Below are 20699 nucleotides of genomic sequence, written 5' to 3'. Positions count from 1 at the left end.
AACTACACGGTTGCAAACAATTGTTTCCCCTTGCTGATTTAAAGTCAGTGATTTGCTGTGTCTTGAAGACCACGAGCAAACTCTTTCCCATTCATATTTTCCCTGGTCATCATCGTTTCACTGACCTCCATCATACCTCGCCTCAGTCTCTCCCTTCACACCTCAACAGCTGTTTAATCTCTCTTTATACCAAAGCATGCCCCAGCACAGAGCAAGGTTTGTCCAAAACAGGTGTCTGTTATCATAAACTGGTGCCCCTGCAATGCCACGAGACAGGTGGATGGGGGCTGTTTCCACACAGGCACTATTTCTCTGCAGTCAGTGGGAACACACTGCAGACCTCTGGACAAGGATGCACTTGAAAGAGCAGCTGGTTTCTTTCACTGATCCTCACTGAGAAAGGCATTATTGGTTTACTAATCTCTGAAAACAGTAAAACACAGCTTGGATATTTGCCTCTCAGCAGTTTTTAGAAGGAAGAACATATATTACATGGGGAGAACTGTACTTATAGAGCATTGTGCAATTACCTGAACCTCTCTGCAGTCTGTCAGAAAGCTATGTTCCCTGCCATGCTTCATTAACAGAGCAGGCTTGCTGTTGTTTGGAGTCAGTGCCGCTGGGCTGCCTGGAAGCTGCCACCCCAACCCAGCTGGGCTCAGCATTGTGCCACTGAAGGATGAAAGACAGGGAGCAGCGAGAGGATGGTTCTGGCCAACACCAAAACACGAGCCAGCACCCGAAACAGCACTGAGACTCCAGTGGACAGCATGGGTACTTTAAAGACAGTTTCAAATAATGTAAAGTAACATCGCATGCATGAGGAGCTCTTCTCAATTATGGGATGAGGCCAGGGAAGAGACCATGGAACGTAGCAATGAGTGGGAAGTAGGAATCAGCATCCTGCTGCTAAATGACAAATGACAGGGGAGGTCCTGGAGGGCTCATGAAGGAAAGCCAGGAGAGATCAGCCACACTGCTGACCTGCAGTGTTAACAAACCCCTCTTTGTATAAGCAGCGCTGTGGTATTGGCAGCACATGTGCTTTTAGCCCACCAGAAACCTGAGCTTCTCCCTTCTCCCAAGTACTGCTTGGCAGCAAAGAGGACCAAGTTGAATTTCAGGTGATTCATATCAAAATCTGAAATGATGCTGGCTCAAAATCCAGTTCCATATACAAGGTACTCAGGAATGAGCAATACTTGTCCAATCTCAAGTAAGAGCTTTTGGACAGGGATTTAAAACTAAAAGGAATTTACTGATGGTAAAAAAGAGAAGAAATAAAACATTTCCTAGAAAAAGCTGAGCTTTTCCAGACGGTAAAGTGTTACCTGATGATAGTCCTGAGACTATCTCCCTCTTTCAGCTCCGAGTGGCTGGTAAGTGCTGTAATTTGCCTAACATGTAAGGAGTAATGTAGTTGTTTGTTTGCTGGTTTGTTTTTTTTCCCCCTAAGAAGACTATCCTAAACCATCTCAGAACTTCTCCACAGAATAATCATGGCAAACCCTTCCACTTCTCTTTGCTCTCCCAACAGATGCATTTCTTCTCCATTGTGATCTTCCGGGGGCCTCTTGGGCCTTTCAGTGATGGTCTTCTCCTTCTGCCACCAAAAACTGAACAAAAAACCAGTGAGCCCCCACTGCATCAAACCACAAATTTGGGAAGCATGAGGTTTCCCTCATGCTTCCTGCAGGCCAAAAGCTGCAGAGGGGCAGGTCAGTGGCTCAGCTGGTGCTCGTCAGTAGGGCACGTACCTGGTGGCCTGGTCACTGCTGGGGCAGAGGAACAGTTGCGGCTGAGCCTTGCTGAGCTGGAAAGGAACAAGTAGGCCCCTGCAAAGGAATAAGACAGCATTCTGGTCTCTCCCAAAGAAATAGGTCTGGAGCAGCCAGTAGCTCCGAGAGCCTTTTGAAACAAACCCTAGGTCTTCAGGGTGTTTAGTATCGCTTTAAATTACCTGTGAAGCCTCCTTTAGTGACCTCAACCCTTGTGTGTGTGACCTTGGAGATGCTGGGGCCTAGCATTACACCAAGAAGTGTGCTGGGCTCCTTTATGGCACCAGGGCCATCAGCAGGTTGGTTGTCATTTTGTCAGATGGAAATGGGCAGAAGTAAATTACTTTTCCAGTACCTTAGTTCAGGGCAGCCCGTGGAAGTGTATGCAGCATTGCAGAATACCTGTAGTTTCTAAATGAGAATATTAGAAGGATTTGCAAAACATAATTTGCCATCTTTTCATTCCCTCCCTCCCTAAATGTGCCTGTAATGGCTTTGGCTTCTACAAGATGTACTTTGGATATCCAGGATAATGGCTTTGCAACCTACAGATGGTGGTGGTAGCTGGCTCGTGATGAGGCAATGGGAACATTAACACGCATTTTCAAAGCAATACGAATTACCTACTGGCAGCAAGATGCAAAATCAGATATCAGAAAACTCTAAAACAGGACTCTTCGGCTTGCTAATTTAGCATCGATTCTCGTTGGGGTTACCTGATGTAAATAAAAGCACATGGCATAGAGCTACGTGAAATGTTCCTGAACAACAGCACATGAGAGAGCTATTTTCTGTTGATGTCACTCAGAAAATTTACTGGGCAAAAGAAATACAATATTATTTATGAAGTTTCTTTCTCTTGCACACCACCTCTCAGAGCTTGGCTTGGAAACACTCCCAGATCCGCTCTGTTTGGCTTCTCTTTGTTTTCAAGAAATACACTTTCATCAAAATGAAAAAAAATATCCAAACCGCTGCAGAAAAATTGAATTAATAGAGCATTTTCCTGACTTGGAGCCTGGAGGATAACTGTGCCACTAGCAAAGCGTAGCACCCAGGTTTGTCTCTGCCTTGAGGGCTGCCACAGTGTGGAACACAAAGGCAGATGACATGGTAATTTTTTTTCCAGCAAGGTACTACACGCCACATGTGTGCAGGCACGCACCAGTACGCTGTTTGTTTTCAGGGCAGAGGAGAGTAGCATGAATTTGCTTTCGTCTATAAAGAAAAATTCAAATTAATGTGATGATAAAAGCTATTCTAAGAACGAGTAGCATCAGCACTGGGTGGGATGGACTACCCTGGTTACACTGCAGAATGGTTTATTTTCTTCTCTGAGAAAAATAGTTCAACCGCTTAAGAAAAACAACAAGGAAAATAGGTTGTAATAAAACAACAATAATAATCCCTCAGCCTCTTGTCGTCAAGCACTCGCTGCCTAATTGCATTGGGATCATGAATGGTGGTGAAGCCTGGGTCTCAGATCCCCTCAGTGATTTTTTTTACTTGCTAAAACGTTAAATGATGAGATTTTATATTTGGCACTGAACACTGTCTGGCATAATGCGAGTCTTAAGGCTGGCTGTGGCCACTGTGCCCCACGCAGAGCTGCCCAGCAGATTGGATTAGCACTGCAGGGTCTGAGCGGGCTCTGCTCAAAAATGCTGTTCTTGAACTGCACCAGTTGAGACTGGGCAGCAACCAGTAACTGCGCTGTCCTCAGCGAACTGCTCATGGCTGTGGTTTTCAGCAGCGAGGGATGGGCTGGCAGGAGCGCTCTGACAGATGATCCGGTGACAGCAAAGCAAGGGGATGTGGTGAGGAGAAAAGGAAGAACAAAAATATGAGGCTGGTGCAGGACAGACTTCAAGAAACACGGGGAGGCTGCAGGTGAGCAAAAAGAGTCAGGAAAGCTGTGGTGGCTGGAGCACCGTGAGCCACAGGTGGCCTCCCAGCACTCTTCATCTGTCCTGTGATTTTTTTTCCTTCAAGTTTTCTGTGTTACAAGCATGACTTAAACCGGTTTCAGCTGACACAGACACAAAACCCTTCTTTCTGTTGCTGTACATCTCCACCTCATTTGATATCTGCCCACAATCTTCCTCGGCAGTGCAGTCTGCAAACCTACAAACCTATAGAAATCTCTTTTTTACTTCTTCTTTCCAGTCCACCACCCAGACTGCTGCTTGATACGGAGTCAGGTTCTGCCCTGACTGAGAGGAGCACTGTGTAGGAAACACGCTCAGATCATCAAAGGCCGTTGCAGAGAGGCCTTGGCAGGGTGAGCTGGGGCTGTGTAACCCACTTTCATCCTTCTGCTTCCTGTCTTCTCAAAACATTCGGCTCTGTGGTCCTTTTTTGATTTTTGGAAGGCAGCAAGAGATTGCTGCATATTAATAAGCTTCAATACACACAGCTTTGCTATGCAGGCAAAAGGAGATTGACAGAGAGAGAAAGCTTCAGATATTTCATTTTAATTTGTCTTGTCCACCTATGAAATAGGTATGCAGTCTAACTTGTGGGGCAAACCTTGAAGATGGTGAAGACCAGAAACTGTTTGCCACAACAGAACAAAAGAATTCTATAGGCCATGGGAGACTTGGATGAATACTACAGAAGAAGGGAAAATGAAAAACAAAAAAGCACAGGCAACATTGTTCCTTTTCAATGCAGTACCTGTTTACTGGATTTTTATTTCTTTAATCACCAGTAGATGGCAATCCAGTACTTGGCCAGTCAAACGATGGGGAAGAGACCGTTCAGGATACAAGGCCGTGGGGGCTTTAGTTATATGTCATGAGTGCAACTTAGGACTCAGAACATCATCCAAGTGCATCATTTAACAGATGTTGTGTTATGTTGCTGGGCAGCTCAAGACAGCACCAGCACGAATAAGACTTGAGAAGTGTGTGGCAATAAATGGGAAAATTTTTCTTTCTTTAAAAGACGCTGTTTTAGCCATGACAGTCTCTTATACTGACATTTTTAGAAGTCTTTGGAGATAATAAATGTAAATCTTAGAGTCTACTTGTTTGGAACTACACATAGCCTTAAAGTGGGCTGTACATGGAGAGCCATACTTCAGCTAAGTCACCTGGAGGGAGGAAGAAAAAAACTTTTCTTCTTCCATGAAAAAGCTTCACATGTCAGCACGCAGCAAGGCAAAGGTAAGGCAGCAAGGGTGGTATGATAGAAGGGACGTCTTTGAAACATCAGGAGTTATTCCCTTTGCTCTCTCCAGGCAACCAGTTAAAGTAAAACGGGTGAAAAGAAAGTGAAGGTAGCCATCTTAATTCCAGGTATGCCATTTCCTCTTCAGAGCCCATTTTCTGTTACAAAGATTTAACAGAACGTATACCCACAGTTTCTACCTTAGTTTGGCAAGAACACTTAGTAGGACCGAGATGAATATATGTTCCAAGATGGTTTAACAAGTAAATTGTACTTTTAAAGCTTCCCTTCTACTTCATGATTTGATCTTCATTTCCAATGATATCACTGCAGCAATGGATTGGATAACAGATGGTTTGTGCTCTTTACCAGCACCTAGCTAGCATTAGGCAAATGATAAATACATAGAATAGAGCAGATCAGCTCCGTATTGTTTTTCCATATATGTACACAGAAAGACATTGCAGCAAAACTCACTATAGATTCAAGTGCATTTTGGCAATATTAAATAATCTTGCCTGCCCACATAAGTTGTTTTTTTTTTCATTGTTCCACTTATATTTTCAGTTCTAAGTTTTGCATCCTCTGAAACCACTGATTGATGAAGAACCAAAGGGCCCTTGGGCAAATATTTGGCACTTCCCTAAGAGATGAACAGCAGCAGCACTTGCAGAATGGTTTCCATTTTCAAAGCCTCATATTAACATCAGTTACTGTTTGTATTCCACTTTGAATCAAAGAGGAACTGGAAGCAAACATTGCATGGGATTCAGATAGCAGCCACTGAGTAGCACAGCTTCTATGCAAGTGTTTTTCAGAGGTACTCGTACCATTTATTGGCTAATTGGCTCATAAGCAGCAAGTGTGGGATTGCTGATTTTGTGATCTCTTTTTTTTTTCTTTAATAAGAAAAGAGCCCTTGGGTTTCAGAGGTTGTTAACACAATGGTGATGACAAACCTTGTATCTGTTACTTTCTTTAAAAGTTAAGCCAGTGAGCAGAAACTACGTGCCTGGAAAACGAATGATCTATTTTGTATTCCCATTGCTCTGCGTGAGAAAGGATGAATCAGACGCCGCTGTGATTCAGAGCTAGCGACAGCCTGCTCGTATCAGCACAGACATAGAGAGCAGCGTGCTGTGCTACGAGTCGAGCAAGTTCCCACTGCCTTGCACAGTGCGCTCCAATACTTCTTGCAGAAGTCTCTCTCTCCACCAAATGCTGACAAAGATTTTGGACTGATAGGAGGAAGTATGAAATAATAGAAATAGCTTCAGTTAAAGCTAATTAAAGATGATTTTAGATCTGAGGAATTCTACCAGAACTGGACAAGTACGTCTTTGCTCGTTAAATAAAGCAAATGAAGACACAGCAAACTGTCAACTGCAGAACCCAATTTTGTAACAGATATAGTTAGCAGTTTAAAAAAATACATTTTTTGTGCCCTTTGGTGTAATTAAATTTGTTCTGCCATCAGGATATGCCAATGAGGTCCTTTTCAATAGTGTGTCTTCTGGGAGTCTTGTGAATCTACAGCCTCTACTGAAGCAAGTGAAAAGTGGTTGTATGCATTCATCACCTCCAAGAAGCTGGACAACTCATGTCTTGTTTTGCCCTGTAGCGATTGTCTTGAGCCTGTTTTGAGGAATAATGGCCAGGGGTTCCCACAAGTGTTTAGAAATTAACTAGAAACTTTTCCTTAATTCTTTATGTATTTTTGAGCAGTTCCTCTTTGAAGAATGTCTTCTCAAACTGATTCATTAAATTGATGGCACAGACTTGTACAACATACAATAAATGTACTTCTGAGGCCTCCATGTTCCCAGAGGGTAGCAATGCCGCACATACTTTTATGACATTCATCAGCTTCCCACTGGTTTCTTTATCCACGCCTTCCTTCTTTCCCTCCTCTCTCTCCCAGCGCCATCTCATCTTTTCCATGAGCTGGATGACCATTTTCCCTCCTCCTACCTTCCTAACGTGGCCAGAGCAAACAAGTGCCAGGAATATTCCTTAGTGTTTTACGCTTGGGCTGCTCGGCAAGAGACCGAGTTGTGTGATCCAGCTGCAGCTGAACAGGGCATGGAGGAAGAGCAGAGGCACAGCCGGTAGGCGTTATTCCCACAGAAGCAGGAGGACTGCACAGAGGCAAGGAACACTTGGGGTGGGTGATACTGAAGACAAAGAAGAAAAATCAAATGGTAGAAATGAAATAATAGAAAACAAATGCTTCCCGCTCTAGCACGGTGCGAATCTCACACAAGCTGCAGGGTGCAACCCAGCAGGTCATTGTGCTCTAAATATAATTTATCCAGACTTACTTCATGTACATCAAGAGGATGGTGCCCAGGGAACCTTGCTGCTACCCACTCTACCTGGGAGCCCTCCTCCAGAATCTCATTTGTGCCTCAGGACTGAATTCTCCTAGTAAAAGCAAACCAAAATTAAAGTCTGCATCTGCCCTGAATGCATCTCTCACCCACCTGGATTCAAATGAATTTCTCCTCTCCAAATAGTACCTTGACTTCAGAGGGATCCAGAGAAGTGCTCAGCGAAGGAGATAAACCCGGAAAGATGAGCAGAGACAGAAAACTGCCAGCTTTGAGGGGCTGTTTCCCATTTGAAGGCGGTACTTTTTGTCAGATGCCACAAGGTGTTCACCAAATCAGCATCACAGCAGCTGCAGTTTCTCCCTGATGCTTCACACCTGTGATGCTACTTGTATGGGGGTAGCAGAGCTGCTTTTGTTCACAAACACAGACAAGTGAACACTGAATGACAAGCTGGGGAACAGACCTTGACTATGACCTTCTTGCCCACGTGATAGCAGCATGCAGTTTACAAAGGGAAAAAAAAAAATATGGGGGGGGGGGGCATATCCTGGAGTCATTCCGCCAGTTTTGGCTACGTGCCAAAAGGCAATTTTTGGCTCACACTTGTATTTTTGAAAGCACACTGAAATTGAAACCCTCCCCCAGTTTGTCATCATGTTGTGAAACAGAAACTCAGAAGGCTGCAACTGGTCCCAAGGAACGTACTGAATCCAGCCTTAGGGGCTAGAAAGAGTCTCTCTCAAGGGGAAAAGGCGTAACGAATGGAGAGTGCCTCTCCTCCCATTTTATTAGATGAATTTATTAAGCACGTAAGTGCTTATTTGTGCAATTGAATTCATCTAAACTATTTTTCTCCTCTTCAGAAACCACACTCCAAATTCAATGTGCCTTCTATGATGCTCATATTTTGAAGTTGCAGAGCCGGAGACGAAAAAACTTCATGAAATAAGGGAAATGGCACAAATACATCCTGCCAGCTCTTATCGCGACATACACTGGAAATGGAGCACAGGCCAAAATGCACAACGTTTCAGACAGCTAGTGGACTCACGTTGACTGTGTTAAGAACCAAACCTGAAAAATGTCCTGTTTTGTGCTTTGGGAAACACCGTAACCAATAAACAAGGAATAAATCTGTATCCCTCCAGTCCTGCTACAAGGTGACTTGACAGTAACGGAGGCTTTTTTTTTAATGAAGAAATCTCACTGCATGGGAATACCAAAATGACCAAGGTGCAGTGGGGGAAAGTAAGTTTCTTTGCTGTGATTTCCATTCTCTGCAGGCTTCTAGCCATAAGTCTTCTAGGCCTGCGAGTGGGTACAAGAAGGAATACACTGAGATCTGAACTTAAGAACAAGAGGCTTTAAAAATAATTAGCAGTAGTTAACTAAATGAAAGGGAAAATATCTTGTGATGAGGGTACGAGAACAGATGACAGTTAAAGAAAAAGCACTCTATGTTGATGAACTAAATGGAAGATTGGTCTACTGTACCTGAGCTCCACTGTGCCTTCTGGTCACCTCTGTGGCATTCTCTGACACTGGAGAGGGATGGCAATAAGCAAATGCAGCCTTTATAACGGCAGCATACCCTTGTGTGACGGGGGCTTACATGTGAACCTTCTGCTCAGACACAGATTCTTTTTAGAAGTAGCTGGAATTTCAGCACATTTCTCCCGCATCTCTTTTTCTGGTGCAAATGCTTCGTTGCGAAAAGAGAACTTTTCAGAGTAAGGGAATTGGTACACATGTGCTGGGGGGTGGCTGCATTTGTTACTGGCAGCCATCATGGTGGTTAGCACACATTTGGATGAAACTAGCAAAACTCTGAGAGCAACAGATAGGGGCTTTGTATTCCAGCTGCTCCCAAAGCAATCCTGGACCAAAGCAGTCTTGGAAGGGAAGCAATACTCCTTCCAGCTGCAGAAATGGCAAGCGCTCTGGCTTTTCATGTCTTTCAGTGTTTGTTTTGTTTTTATTTCTATTTTGTTACTTGAGAGACTCCTGGAAACGGCCTGTGCTGGAGCCAGCTGCAGTCCCCAGAGGCTGTCTGAACGCTTTCACCCAGCCAGCAGAGCAGTGCCCTCTGCTGCACAAGGACAGCAGTGGCCTGGTCCTCGGCTGAACTGAAAGATAATCGGGGGGGGGAAAGTCCACCCTTACTGCACGCTGCCTCATTCTCACAAACTGCTTGCAGCATTGTACAATTCTGATGGGAGCGCTGCTTGAGAGGAATGGAAGGTTCAGCTGTCTGGGTCCAGCCCAAGGGACGGGTTTTCTGTTTGTTTTCTCCTCGAGTCCTTCCCAGAGCTAAACTTCTGGTTAGCATGGACTGAAGCAGGCACAGCCTACCCTTGTCAGTCTGGGCAAGGATCCATAAAGGATTAATTTTTTAGGTATGGTGCACTGTGGCCAAGTAGACTTGACAGCACTCTGTTAGATTACTAACTGCACCCATTAATTATCCAGCAAGTTTAACTAGAGCAACAAATACCACCACGCTAAGTAAGAAGGAAGTCGCATCCTAAGGCTTTTTTGCCCTAACACCTGGACACTGGCATCTCATTACAGACTGCAGAGATGACCTACCTGCAGGTGTCAGAGCTGCCCTCTCCAGAGCAAAGCACCGGTGCCAGCCCAACAAAGTGGAGCTACATTTGAAAACCAGTTTTGAAATGCCCGCTTTCAGGCAAGAGCTATAATGCAACTACAACTCCTGAGAGCTGTGCTCCTTGTATGCTTGTTCTGGCTCCACCAATATTTAATTATTTCACTGCAAACTGGAAAAGCTCCCAAGGGGAGACTGCAGAGATCTCTCATCCAGACCTTCCTAAGCCTAGCGGCCAGACATTACAGGTACACAAGAGACAAAGATCCAGACCTCCTCCAGCCATTAACGTAGCAAAAGCTGCTCACAGCACTGAACTTTGACTTCTTCTTAGCTGGAGATGTGTGTTGAGAATGCTTACACCGCGAGGAGCTATGGGCTTGGGATAAGACATGAAACAGCCAGACACCGCTCCCACACCAGCAAGAAGATTTTTTAGCTACGTTAAGAACTAGAAAAAAAAAAAGAAGAAAAAAAAGAGAGACCAAAGAAATTTATTTTTTTTTTTTATCTATGAACAGTATGACATATAATTATAGACAAGTTTTGATACACAGGAAAACCCTTTTGTCAACCATTTGTCTTGCTAAATGAAACAGCACAATAATCTTTACACATTCATATTTTGTTTTTTCTTTTTTTTTTTTCTTTACAATACACAGCTTTCTTGGGTTGAAGCAAACTGCAGGACATACTGAGTACTGGTATATTACAGCTACTTTACATCATATAAGAACAGCAAATGGAGAAAAATAAGTTATTTAAATATTGATTTCATATACAGAAAGTGCAACTTTGTTAGTTGTTACATAACTTGTTTGACAGTTTAGATTCCCCAAAGGGCGTCAATTAAAGATAAAAGTTTCTTGGACCAAAAGTATTATTTATTCTAAAAATAATACAGTACAATTGCACAGCTGTGACTTGGTGAATCGACCACTATTGCTGCTCTTAGAGATGATGACCTGTTTGAATAATGCAACGTTTAACTTTTCCGATCATGCTCCCAGTCTGCATTCAAAGCCAGACTCCTAACAAAGAGCACGGGGACTACCTGGGTATTAACAGAGAGTTGCTGATGGAAGCTTACATTTATGATGGCATTCTGTAATATTTTGGGCTTGCTGCTTCTTACCGTTAAACTGCCATGTGAGTTACAATGGTACAATGGACAGATGCATAACGTCATTAGCCTGAGCAGAGCAGGTTAGGATTCCAGCAGCAGGTTTCTTTTGTGCTTCCCAAGAGTCAGAGCGAACTTTTGCTTAGAGCACTGAACGGCTGTGAGGAAACGTAAGAGGTTGTGGCTCTGTACCACATGGCCTCACCTGCGTGGGGAATGCCACAGGTCACTGAAACCACAGCAGGGAAACTGGAAAGCTGAAAAGCTTAAGGCTTTTTTAGATTAAAATAGAAACTAAAATTATAATTCAAGTCAGACCACAGAGCACAGTCTTAAAAACAACGCAACTTTTAAAACTCACAATCTCAGATGCTCACTCCAGTCCTGGATGGGTGGAATTGGGTTTCCCTGGGCTACATCACTATTTAAAAACCATGGAGTTACAGAGAGTGTTTGGCACACGGATTCGGCTTATTCATGTATTTCTCCTTATGTTACTAACTGAATGAGAGTAATTCATATGGAAGGGCTTTATTATGTGACTTGCCTTCCCTGCAAGAAGAAACGTATCCCTTCTTACTGCACGCAGCCAGCTCGCTCTTTTCCTTTGCTCAAAGGAAGCTGGTGCCTACTTACTTTCACTCAGTTCTGGTCCCTGTCAGTAATCCCAGGAAGTCTCAATACTCTCTCAGCTCCTGCTTACCGATAGTTGCCATGTAAACCTCAGAGAGGAAATGACAAATCATTATTATTAAAAAGACAAAACACTTTTTCCACATTTTTTTTTAGATTTTCACCAGCAGTGCAAAGCACCTATGCTTTATGTTTCCCGATGCTGTCACATTAGAAGAATTGATTTATGCACTAGCAGAACATTACCAATAAAAAGATTTGGAGGAGCTTTGTTTGAGAACAATTCCAAGTTACAGCAGTGAGTGAGCTGCCTTCACATGATGGTGTGCTTCCGGATGGGGACAGAATTCAAAGCTGATGCTACAAGCAGTCAATAACTCTGAAACTAGGAAATGAGCCTAACACCTATCAGGTTTCCTAGGAGCCAAATTAATTGTCATCTGTAGTAAAATGTGTAGTTCATCTGACTTAAAACATGGCCCTGTAAGTACCGTACATAGTAAGGACTGATGTAGTAAGCAAAACTCTTCATTCATCAACCTGATAGCATTCGATCAGGAAAAGTAGTGTTATTAGCTCAATACAAGCGTGAGATAACTGAGGCACCAGACTGTGAAGTGACTTGTCTGGTTCTGCTCAGTAAGTTGATGTCAGAACTGATACTGGAAGCAGTCTCACTTCCCAGCCTGTGCCCAGGATTCTGTACCTCACTTGGCTTGCCAGAGTAAAGCTTGCTCTGCCTTCCACGGAGCACTTGCACTACAAGAAGCTAAAGGATAAATGGTACAGAGACCCCAAATTAAAACAAACTAGTAGTACGTTATTTGTAATAATCTGTATTTGGTATATAAATGTGTACCCATATACAAAAATAAAATCTGCCGTTAACAACATACGTGAATGGAACGTTTCACATGGATTTAGGCAGAAAAATATCGTGAAAAAATGGCTCACCACATATGCCAGCACAATGCTTTCTTCCAGTGAGAGGTAACATTAACACTCAGACATGAAAGATACCAACTGTTGTAAAAATCACAGTGTAATTCATAAGACTATATAGTCTCTATATTTGTTTTTTGTCCAGGTAATGGAATTACTGGATCTCATGATTTCTTTGAGACACAATTTGCTTTTTGATACACTTTATCCCCCACAAGTGATTTTTAATTTGCAGAAACCCACTGTTTGGAATCGATATGGTCAGGATACCAAGTCAAAGCTGCAGCGTAATGATTGACAGTATAACACAGTACACAGAATATGATTAAAATGAAAAGCAGTTACATATATACAAGGCAGTATATTTTGGAACTGTTTAGTAACAACAGTAAATGCAGACTGTAGTAAACAGGAAGTTAGCCTCACAACCAAAACCTAGCATAACCCTGCATTTGTAAAAGCATCTATACAACACATAAGATGTCATGATGAGGCAGTTTATAGAAGCTACTTAAGCTGAATATCACCCTAAGTGTAGCTTATGAGTGACAGGTTGAAACAAGGCTTGGGAAGCATGAGTACAGGTAAGTGAACATTAGGCAACTGCTTAAAAGCTTGTTTTAAGGCAAATAAAAAGCAGATTGCTAAAAAGCAGTTATAAAAATGACCTCAGTTCTGTACAGATTAAAAGAAGCTTTCTGACTCTCCTAGGGTTAATTGCATTGGAGTGACAGAAATGGACCATACTGTAAATTAACTTCAGTCCATTGACTTTGGCCTAGCTAAAGGCTTTGAGGCGTACTGGGACCTATATCAAGCAACAGCAAAGATGACCAGGGAAGAGGGGTATGTATTTAGCTCTAGACTGCTAAAAAAAATGGCATTTGCCAAATAGCTTCTACTGGGACTTGCACCTTGATTTGTACAGCGTCTGCAGGACTGACTCCAGGTATCTGGATGTACAGAAAGCCCCCAGCCTAAGGACTTCTCCACAAACACAGGGCCTACTGTTAGTATCACTTTCACAAACTTGTGGAAAGGCATGTAAGGGTCCCTTAATTCTCTGAAGCTGTCTGATCTCAGGCCAGCCCTGTGCACTTTATGAAACAGGAATACTTTACAAGGGAGTGAGGGGGGAGGGAAGTACCACATCTGTGTTACCTGGTGGTTGCTTCTCTTCTCCTTCGGTTGCCAAAGACAGCAACTGAAACATTTCATATCCTCTGAAGAAGCAATCTGCCTGTCACTGGGAGCCACTTCCTTGATCCCTTTAGTTATGTAAAGTAATTAGGGCAAAATTGGTGCAGGAAGAAGCAGTGCATTCTTGACTAGGCAATGTCACGCTATGGAGATGTTAAATTGCATCTGGATCAAGAGGTTTGAAGAGTCTTGCTGCTGCCAGGAGCTTGCTTATGTGCCTTTCCTCTGTGATGCCAGCTTCCTGAAGGCAAGTTTGTGACAGAGAAGGCACTTTGCTCAGTGTGTTGAACCCTGCTTCTGTGAGTGGGCTGGAATACATAGGTAGGCCAATGGAAATCAGCCAGTCAGATACAGAGGTGATAAGTCCTGGTGATACAGGTTTTCGGCAAATTTCAGTGAGCCCTCCACTTGGAATCTGGACAGAAAAGAAGAAAAACCAACACCTTCACGTTAAACATACTGCTTGTTTTACTGCAAGTCTTCCGTTTTGTTTTTTCAAGCTGGCAGAATTTGACAGCAGATGTTTCAGCTTTTCTTTCTCATGCATGCCACGCTTGTTGTTACGAGAGTGGTCCGTGGGTAGAAAGGCTAGGCAGGAGCAATATTAACAGTTTTGGCAGATGCAGTGGGCAGTATTCAGTCGCTTGGACAACTGCCATGTACCATTCTGAATTCATTTTGAACCCCTCAAACACACCTAGCGAGGAATCTTCCAAGGCTGATCCATTCCAGGCTGATCCAAGGCAAAAGGATACTAATTTTGCCTATTACCTCCCAAGACAGACCCCACTCTTTTATGAACAGACATGAAAGCTTTTGATTGCTTCCCTCTCCTGATTTTTCTAAGGAGAAGAGTGGAGAATAGTGTATTTTGAGAAATGAAAAAGGAGTATAAAGCCTTTCAGCTATCAACGCTGAATTGTTCAATGCATGCCATCCTTAGCAAGCGTTACGTCTGCTGGCAATCTCCTTAGAATTTCCAGGGATTCAGTCAAAAAAAAAAAAAGGATCACCCACTCTCTTTTTGATTACTAACTATCCTCCTTTGGGACAGGAGGAGGGATCTACTGTCTCTGTAGTACCCCTGCAAATATTGCTCTTGCTGAGCGAGCACACATTTTTGTACTAAGACTCGACAGATAGCTTCCTTTACCAGTAGTCAGTCCTTTTTAAAAGTCTGCTCATAATTAAGAAGCTTGGGTTTAAGGAAATACTCACTGCCATGCGATGCTGCTTCCTCAGTTGCTTTACCCGGATTTGGTCCATGTTTGCAGCAACATCCTTTTCAGGCTGGTCTAAGTCTTCGGAGTACCTCTGTACCAAAGCCTCAGGAATGCCACAGCGACCATGCTGAATGTTCCCAGCCAGCCAAGAAGACAGGTGAAAGAAGCGCATCAGTACAGATCAATCAATGCAAACAAACAAGTGTGGGATGAGAGAAAGTAGGATTTTTCCTTGAGATTCATAAAAATAATTTTATTTAGCTACAAACAATAACAGTGGAATGGTGTAAAAATAGCAGTTTGCATCTTTCATGAGCTTTCAGATCAGTTCCAGCCTTCCTGAAATCAACAGCAAAACTCCTGCTAAGCTTAACTTGAACTAGGGTGCACCCAAAGGCCATATTGTTAGATTTTAGGCTACTGAGCAGTAACTCATTTTCATGATGATAAGTTTATCTGGATAATTTTCTGAGGTTTGGTTCAATCAGCTAACTGATGTGACCCTTTGACTAGATGTTTCCTGATTCTTTTGGTAGCATCATGACGGAGTTGCCGAATCTCCAACAGCAGTGACAGGGCAAGATCTCCCAGAGACAGACTAGTGACAGCAAAGTTTACATCGAAGAACATCTCTTAAATTCTCATGTACTCTATTCACATCTAATTAATTTATGCTTCACATGAAGACTCTTTCCTCCGTTTACGTATACTATATGTGGGTTTTGATTTATAAACGTGTTGTTGAAGTATATACATCTCCTGCCTGGGTAAGACACTAAGGGTAAACTAATACTTCTTCCTATGCATTATGTCACTGCAGTTAGACCACCTATCCAGTTCTAGTGCAGAACTCTCCATGGCCGCTCCAAGACCACCTACTCTTGGGCACCACCTAACTGCAGAAGACTTGGGAATCAATCAGCAACTTTATTTTGAATTGTCATGTTTCCTAGGCACCAAAAGCTTCAGGCTTTACAAGCTTAGTAATACTCTCCCTTGTGGCATGTGATACGTGACATGTCAAAATTTGGCTGAGTTTTTGAAAGGGGTTAAAAGCATAAAATTCATGCAAGTCTGCTGCTGGCTCAATTCTGCTTCTGAAGGGTACAGGAGAGGATGGTCCAGAAAAACAAGAAATGAATGAGCCTTATTTACTGACAAGGATACTTCTCCTGGGATATGGGAAATTCCTATGTTCTGTTCTTCTTTCCAACATTGCTCATGCGTTTTAGCCAATGACTCTTCCAAGAAAACTGAAAAAGCAATCCTCAAAGGACTGGGGGTTAGAACTCCCTTCTTCCCAGAAGTATGTCCTCATCACTATGCTATCAACTCATATTTTCTTGAAAACGTAACATCTACACGACTTTCTTCTTCAGCTCTACTTCCCTACAGTGGCATCAAAAGAGACGTTTCCATGCTCAGTGCCACCAAGGTACTGGTGGCCTCAAGAGCTGAAGGCTCAAGTAAGTCTGGGATATCTCAGTCCCTCTACAACACAACTAAACGGTTACTTTAGACATAAGGCCTGATAGTAAAGTCAAGCATAGTTAGAATGCCTAGTGTCTTAATGATTTATAGGTTACCTAGGCTGGTTACTCACAAAAATATGACAGATAAAATAAATGAAAGACTAGCCCTTGAGACATTGGTAGAAAATACTGAGGCAACGTGCTCCACTTACCTTGTCTGAGTACGGTTCTTCAGTAAGATCAATACCTTCAGACTGCAACTTGTTTTCTATTACCATTTCCACATCCATTCCCCTGCTACAAGAGACTTTCCTTGCTGAAGCAGGACCTAGCTTTATCATGTGCTGCTGAACACTTTTAGTCTCTGGTTGCTCCAACAGCCAGGGTGGCAGTGAGCTAGGGGGTGTACTGGGCTCCTGTTCAGATGTCCTATGGACAGGTACTCCATGAAAATCAGTGGGGGTGGAAGCACTGGTCTTTTTTACTGGCAAACACGGTGCTTCTTGACTTGAGTTGTTCCCACTGGGGGTCATGGGAGGATGATATAATCCATTAGTAAGGCGTTCTCGGCATTTTTTGGCAGGAACAGGTGGTGGCTGAGAGGGATTTTTTAGTTGCATTCTTGCCTCATTTGTGCCTTTCTGCTCAGCTTCTAGACCTCCCTTGAGTACTGGAGCATAGTCAGCCCGTGCAAGGTCATGAAAGCCCTTACTTTGTATTTCCAGAGGTGTCCTTGTTGCAGAATGTGTCACCAAGGCAGCCTGAGCTTCACAGTGTTTCAAGGGGAATGGAAAAGGTTTCCCAGCTGCACTCTCCATTACAGAGCACTCCAACTCCTTACCTCTACCCTTCTGAGAACTTGCAGCTGCTTTACCCTGCTTAGGCATGAAGTCATCTACCATACAACTGCCCCCATAAGATTGAGGTGGCAGGGCAGATCCAGATGCCTTTTTTGCTGTATTCAGTGAATCCTGAGCAAAATAATCTTTCTTGCTACTGTCTTGTAGATTAGTATTGGAATCTCCCTGGAGATCGTCCAGTGAGTGAGATCTTGGCCACACATCCACACCCTGGGGGCCATCCAGAGTTTCATAGCTCCGACAGACAGCAACTGGTAAACTTCTACGGTTCTTCTTCAGACCCGTAACAGCTGGGGGTTTGACAGAGCTCTTCAGAGCACGATGTGCACAGCTCAACCGGCTTTCTTTTTCTCCTTGCTGTAGAGTTTCTATTGACTTCGTCAGTGGGAGCGTAGGATAATTTGATAGCTGGTGTCTGCTGAAGTCTTTAAAGCTATGCTCACTTGATGATTTTGAGGGCAGAAGACAGGTCCTTCGGGTTTTACCTAGAAGCAAATAAACCACAATCCATCATTAAAATAATCTTCTATGTACTAGTAGTGGATCAATTCTAAATGACTTTGAAACACAACGATTCACTGTTTTTTGTTAACTCTGAACATATGAGAACTCAGTACCATTTAAACCGTATGAATTTCTGAGCTTTAGCTTTACTAATGAAGAACTGAAAATTACCATTGAGTAAGGAAAACATATTTAAAATAATTACTATACCTTCCATTCCTCAGTTTACAAAGCTTTCAAGACAAGGTCACTTAAACCTTTTTCAATGAAAAAATATCCTGTAGATAGAGCTGATATCCTATACTTGATATATTAACACATTTGACCCCATGCAATCAACAATTGAGATTGTTCATAATTGTGTTCATCACCCAATGAAATTTACTAGATCGCTCAGGAATGCTTTAAAAAAAAAAAAGATCACATTTGTTTGTTTTAATTACATAGCCTGCCAGCAACACTATTTCATCTTTTAAGTAAACAACAAACTATTTTCAATGGCAAATCAGAAAGCAATGAGGTGTCGGGAACACTGGTGTTGCATCAATCCCTTTGTAAAGTTTCTAGAGTGACTAAGCGTTGTTCTCATGTCACATGCTTTCTCAGAATGGAAAGTCTTAGAAGTGTGGTGCTTTATTATATCATTGAAGATGAATGAATTGAACCAATACAAACCACATATCCTTTGTGAGCTTTACTTCGTATTTTTTATGAGATATGCACCATCACTTTTAAGCAGTGATTCTATCAAATCTGCTTGACAGAAAAATTCTGATCTCATTACTGTATTCATGAGTATGAAATACAAGGTCATTTCTCCAATGCCACATAAATATATATCTTTTACAAGGAGTAAATTTGTCTCAAAGCAGACAACCTCTCAGAATGACAGCACATCCTGAATAATTATTTTCTTCTGGTGACAAGGACACTTTTCCTCACCTACAGAAAACTTTCTAAAATAATGACAGATAGATAAAGCTTGGAACTTCTTTTTCCAGAGTGTGTGGCGGAAGCTTTGTCTAAAAGCTATCAAAATCCCATAATAATAGGCAATTAATGGGTCATTTACTTCTTTAGATCTGAGAACTTTTGCTAGTTTAATTCAAGTTAAATTAATCTCATGTACTTTTGAGCAACAGATGCCTTCTTTTCATCCAGTTTGCCTCCAAAACTTCATCACAAAAGAAGCTTAATGCTTTGTTTTTGAATATCATACATTACTTTCTTTGAATACGAATGCCAGCATACATCAAGTCTTACTTAAGAATATCCTATCTCCAAAATTCCTGTTATAGAAAGAAGCACCTAGTTAACATAAAAGGGAAATAGCTTGCTTTCTCTTCTTCTCTGCTCAAGGAGTTTAAAACCAAAGCATTCAGAAAACTAGTAAAGGAAGCTGAGGTTACTGTTAAAGAGAAATTCGGAAATATTCCCTCTCAAAAGGGAGTTGGCCACATTTACTGGTATGCCAGCAAGGTTATTCTGTGTAAAACCAGTGTGTGCTCACAATGGTGAATACAGGCTTACAAGAACTCCTCTCTCTGAAGCTGTACAGTTCACAGTTCAACTGAAGCTCAATACCACCATTTCCCCAAAATGCTAATAAAGACATATCACACACTGAGTTGGTTCCTTTACTACTACCTCATGTACAGGTAACTTAGTTAAGTCTTTCTACTACTTCTCTATCTGTCTGACCCTTTCTGTGGTGTGAGACCACTGCCTTCTGAGAGTAACTTACAACCACGTTAAAAAGACATGTTTAAGAAACATTACTTTGACTTCTTAGTGCCCCAGGTATAAATGTCAAGATGTAGTGAGTGCAGAAAGAGTGTTGTCTTCATTACTCATGTTTTCTAGTACAAGTCTGATCTGTGCAGCAATTCATAGAATAATAAAGCAGGGATTCACAATGTAATTCTGCTTATGTAAATTTAAGTCATGAGCAACAGCAGTAGGGCCACTGTGATTGCTTTCTCTAGCTATTCCTTCCCCCCTCTCCTCACTGACAGGTGTAATTTCATCATGCTCTTAAGAAATTAAGGAAGGAAGGTAATAAAACAGACTTCTAATTATGTTTTTAAGTTGTTTTCATGAAGTGGGAATGTGTATTAACAAATGTTGTCAAATGTAACATTCCCTTCCTATCTCGAAAAACAAACAAACAAAATACCAAACTGCAATGGTTAAAGTGTATAGCTATTGAAGTTTTAAACACATTTTTAATGTCAGCATTTTTGCTAGTAATTCAATTTTATGATTCCCTGATACTGTTAAACAGTCTAATGCCTTTCATAATATGCTGTCAAGCACAGGAGCATCTCTGATTTAAATACATGCAGAAGGGCATAGGAGTCTGGGTGAAAACTAAAATAATAAGGGTGGTCCTCAGACAAAATTAATCAAACATTTGTACTGTTTCCAGGTTCAGATTGAGCTACAAGTATACTTCACCTTTTTGTTTAGCATTATGTTGCAGTTTTTGTTAGATACAGCACCTCTCTAATAGTTCACACAGTTAGAATACAGAGAACAAACTTCCAATTCTGTGTCATCATCCCCCTCAAAAGAACGGAAATAATCTTTGAGAGTATTTCCAGAGGTACCTGAGTTACAGAAACAATTTTTCAGTGTTTTCTTCAGTACTTTATCTGTGCAGGAGATCACCCTCAGGGAATTAAGTACACAGAGCCATACACAGAATACCTTCAATGGCCTGTATAGACCCCAGATTTTATTAACTTCTTTTTGGCCTTGCTTTCTGCGCCTTTATTTCCGTGTACATTTCAAACAGTTCTATGGACACAATGAGGATGATGGCACCAGAAACAATCCTAGCCTCAGTGCTT

The 20699-nt window shown here is 42.2% G+C and overlaps 1 protein-coding gene and 1 long non-coding RNA gene across 9 annotated transcripts in view; both read right to left on the bottom strand.

Annotated features, from left to right (window-relative positions):
* On the bottom strand, positions 2983-7745 carry LOC110397229. The gene is made up of 3 exons (XR_002437642.1): positions 7469-7745; positions 7271-7373; positions 2983-7123 (listed from the first exon to the last, which is right to left on the bottom strand). It is a non-coding gene; the product is annotated as an uncharacterized LOC110397229 (long non-coding RNA).
* SASH1 (SAM and SH3 domain containing 1) overlaps positions 10365-20699 on the bottom strand; it is a 540276-nt gene continuing 529941 nt past the window's right edge. For all 8 annotated transcript variants that reach the window (XM_021389413.1, XM_021389414.1, XM_021389416.1 and 5 more), the window contains 3 exons: positions 16696-17828; positions 15007-15138; positions 10365-14203 (listed from right to left, as the gene is read on the bottom strand). In XM_021389413.1, the coding sequence (XP_021245088.1) occupies positions 13943-14203; positions 15007-15138; positions 16696-17828 (1526 nt within the window). In that variant the 3' untranslated portion in view covers positions 10365-13942. The remainder of the gene's footprint in view (positions 14204-15006; positions 15139-16695; positions 17829-20699) is intronic.

The sequence above is a fragment of the Numida meleagris genome, chromosome 3 (assembly GCF_002078875.1).
Source record: "Numida meleagris isolate 19003 breed g44 Domestic line chromosome 3, NumMel1.0, whole genome shotgun sequence".
In the NCBI taxonomy this organism is placed as follows: domain Eukaryota; kingdom Metazoa; phylum Chordata; class Aves; order Galliformes; family Numididae; genus Numida; species Numida meleagris.
Note: the sequence above shows the minus strand (reverse complement) of the source record. Positions and strands in the feature narration are given on the sequence as shown.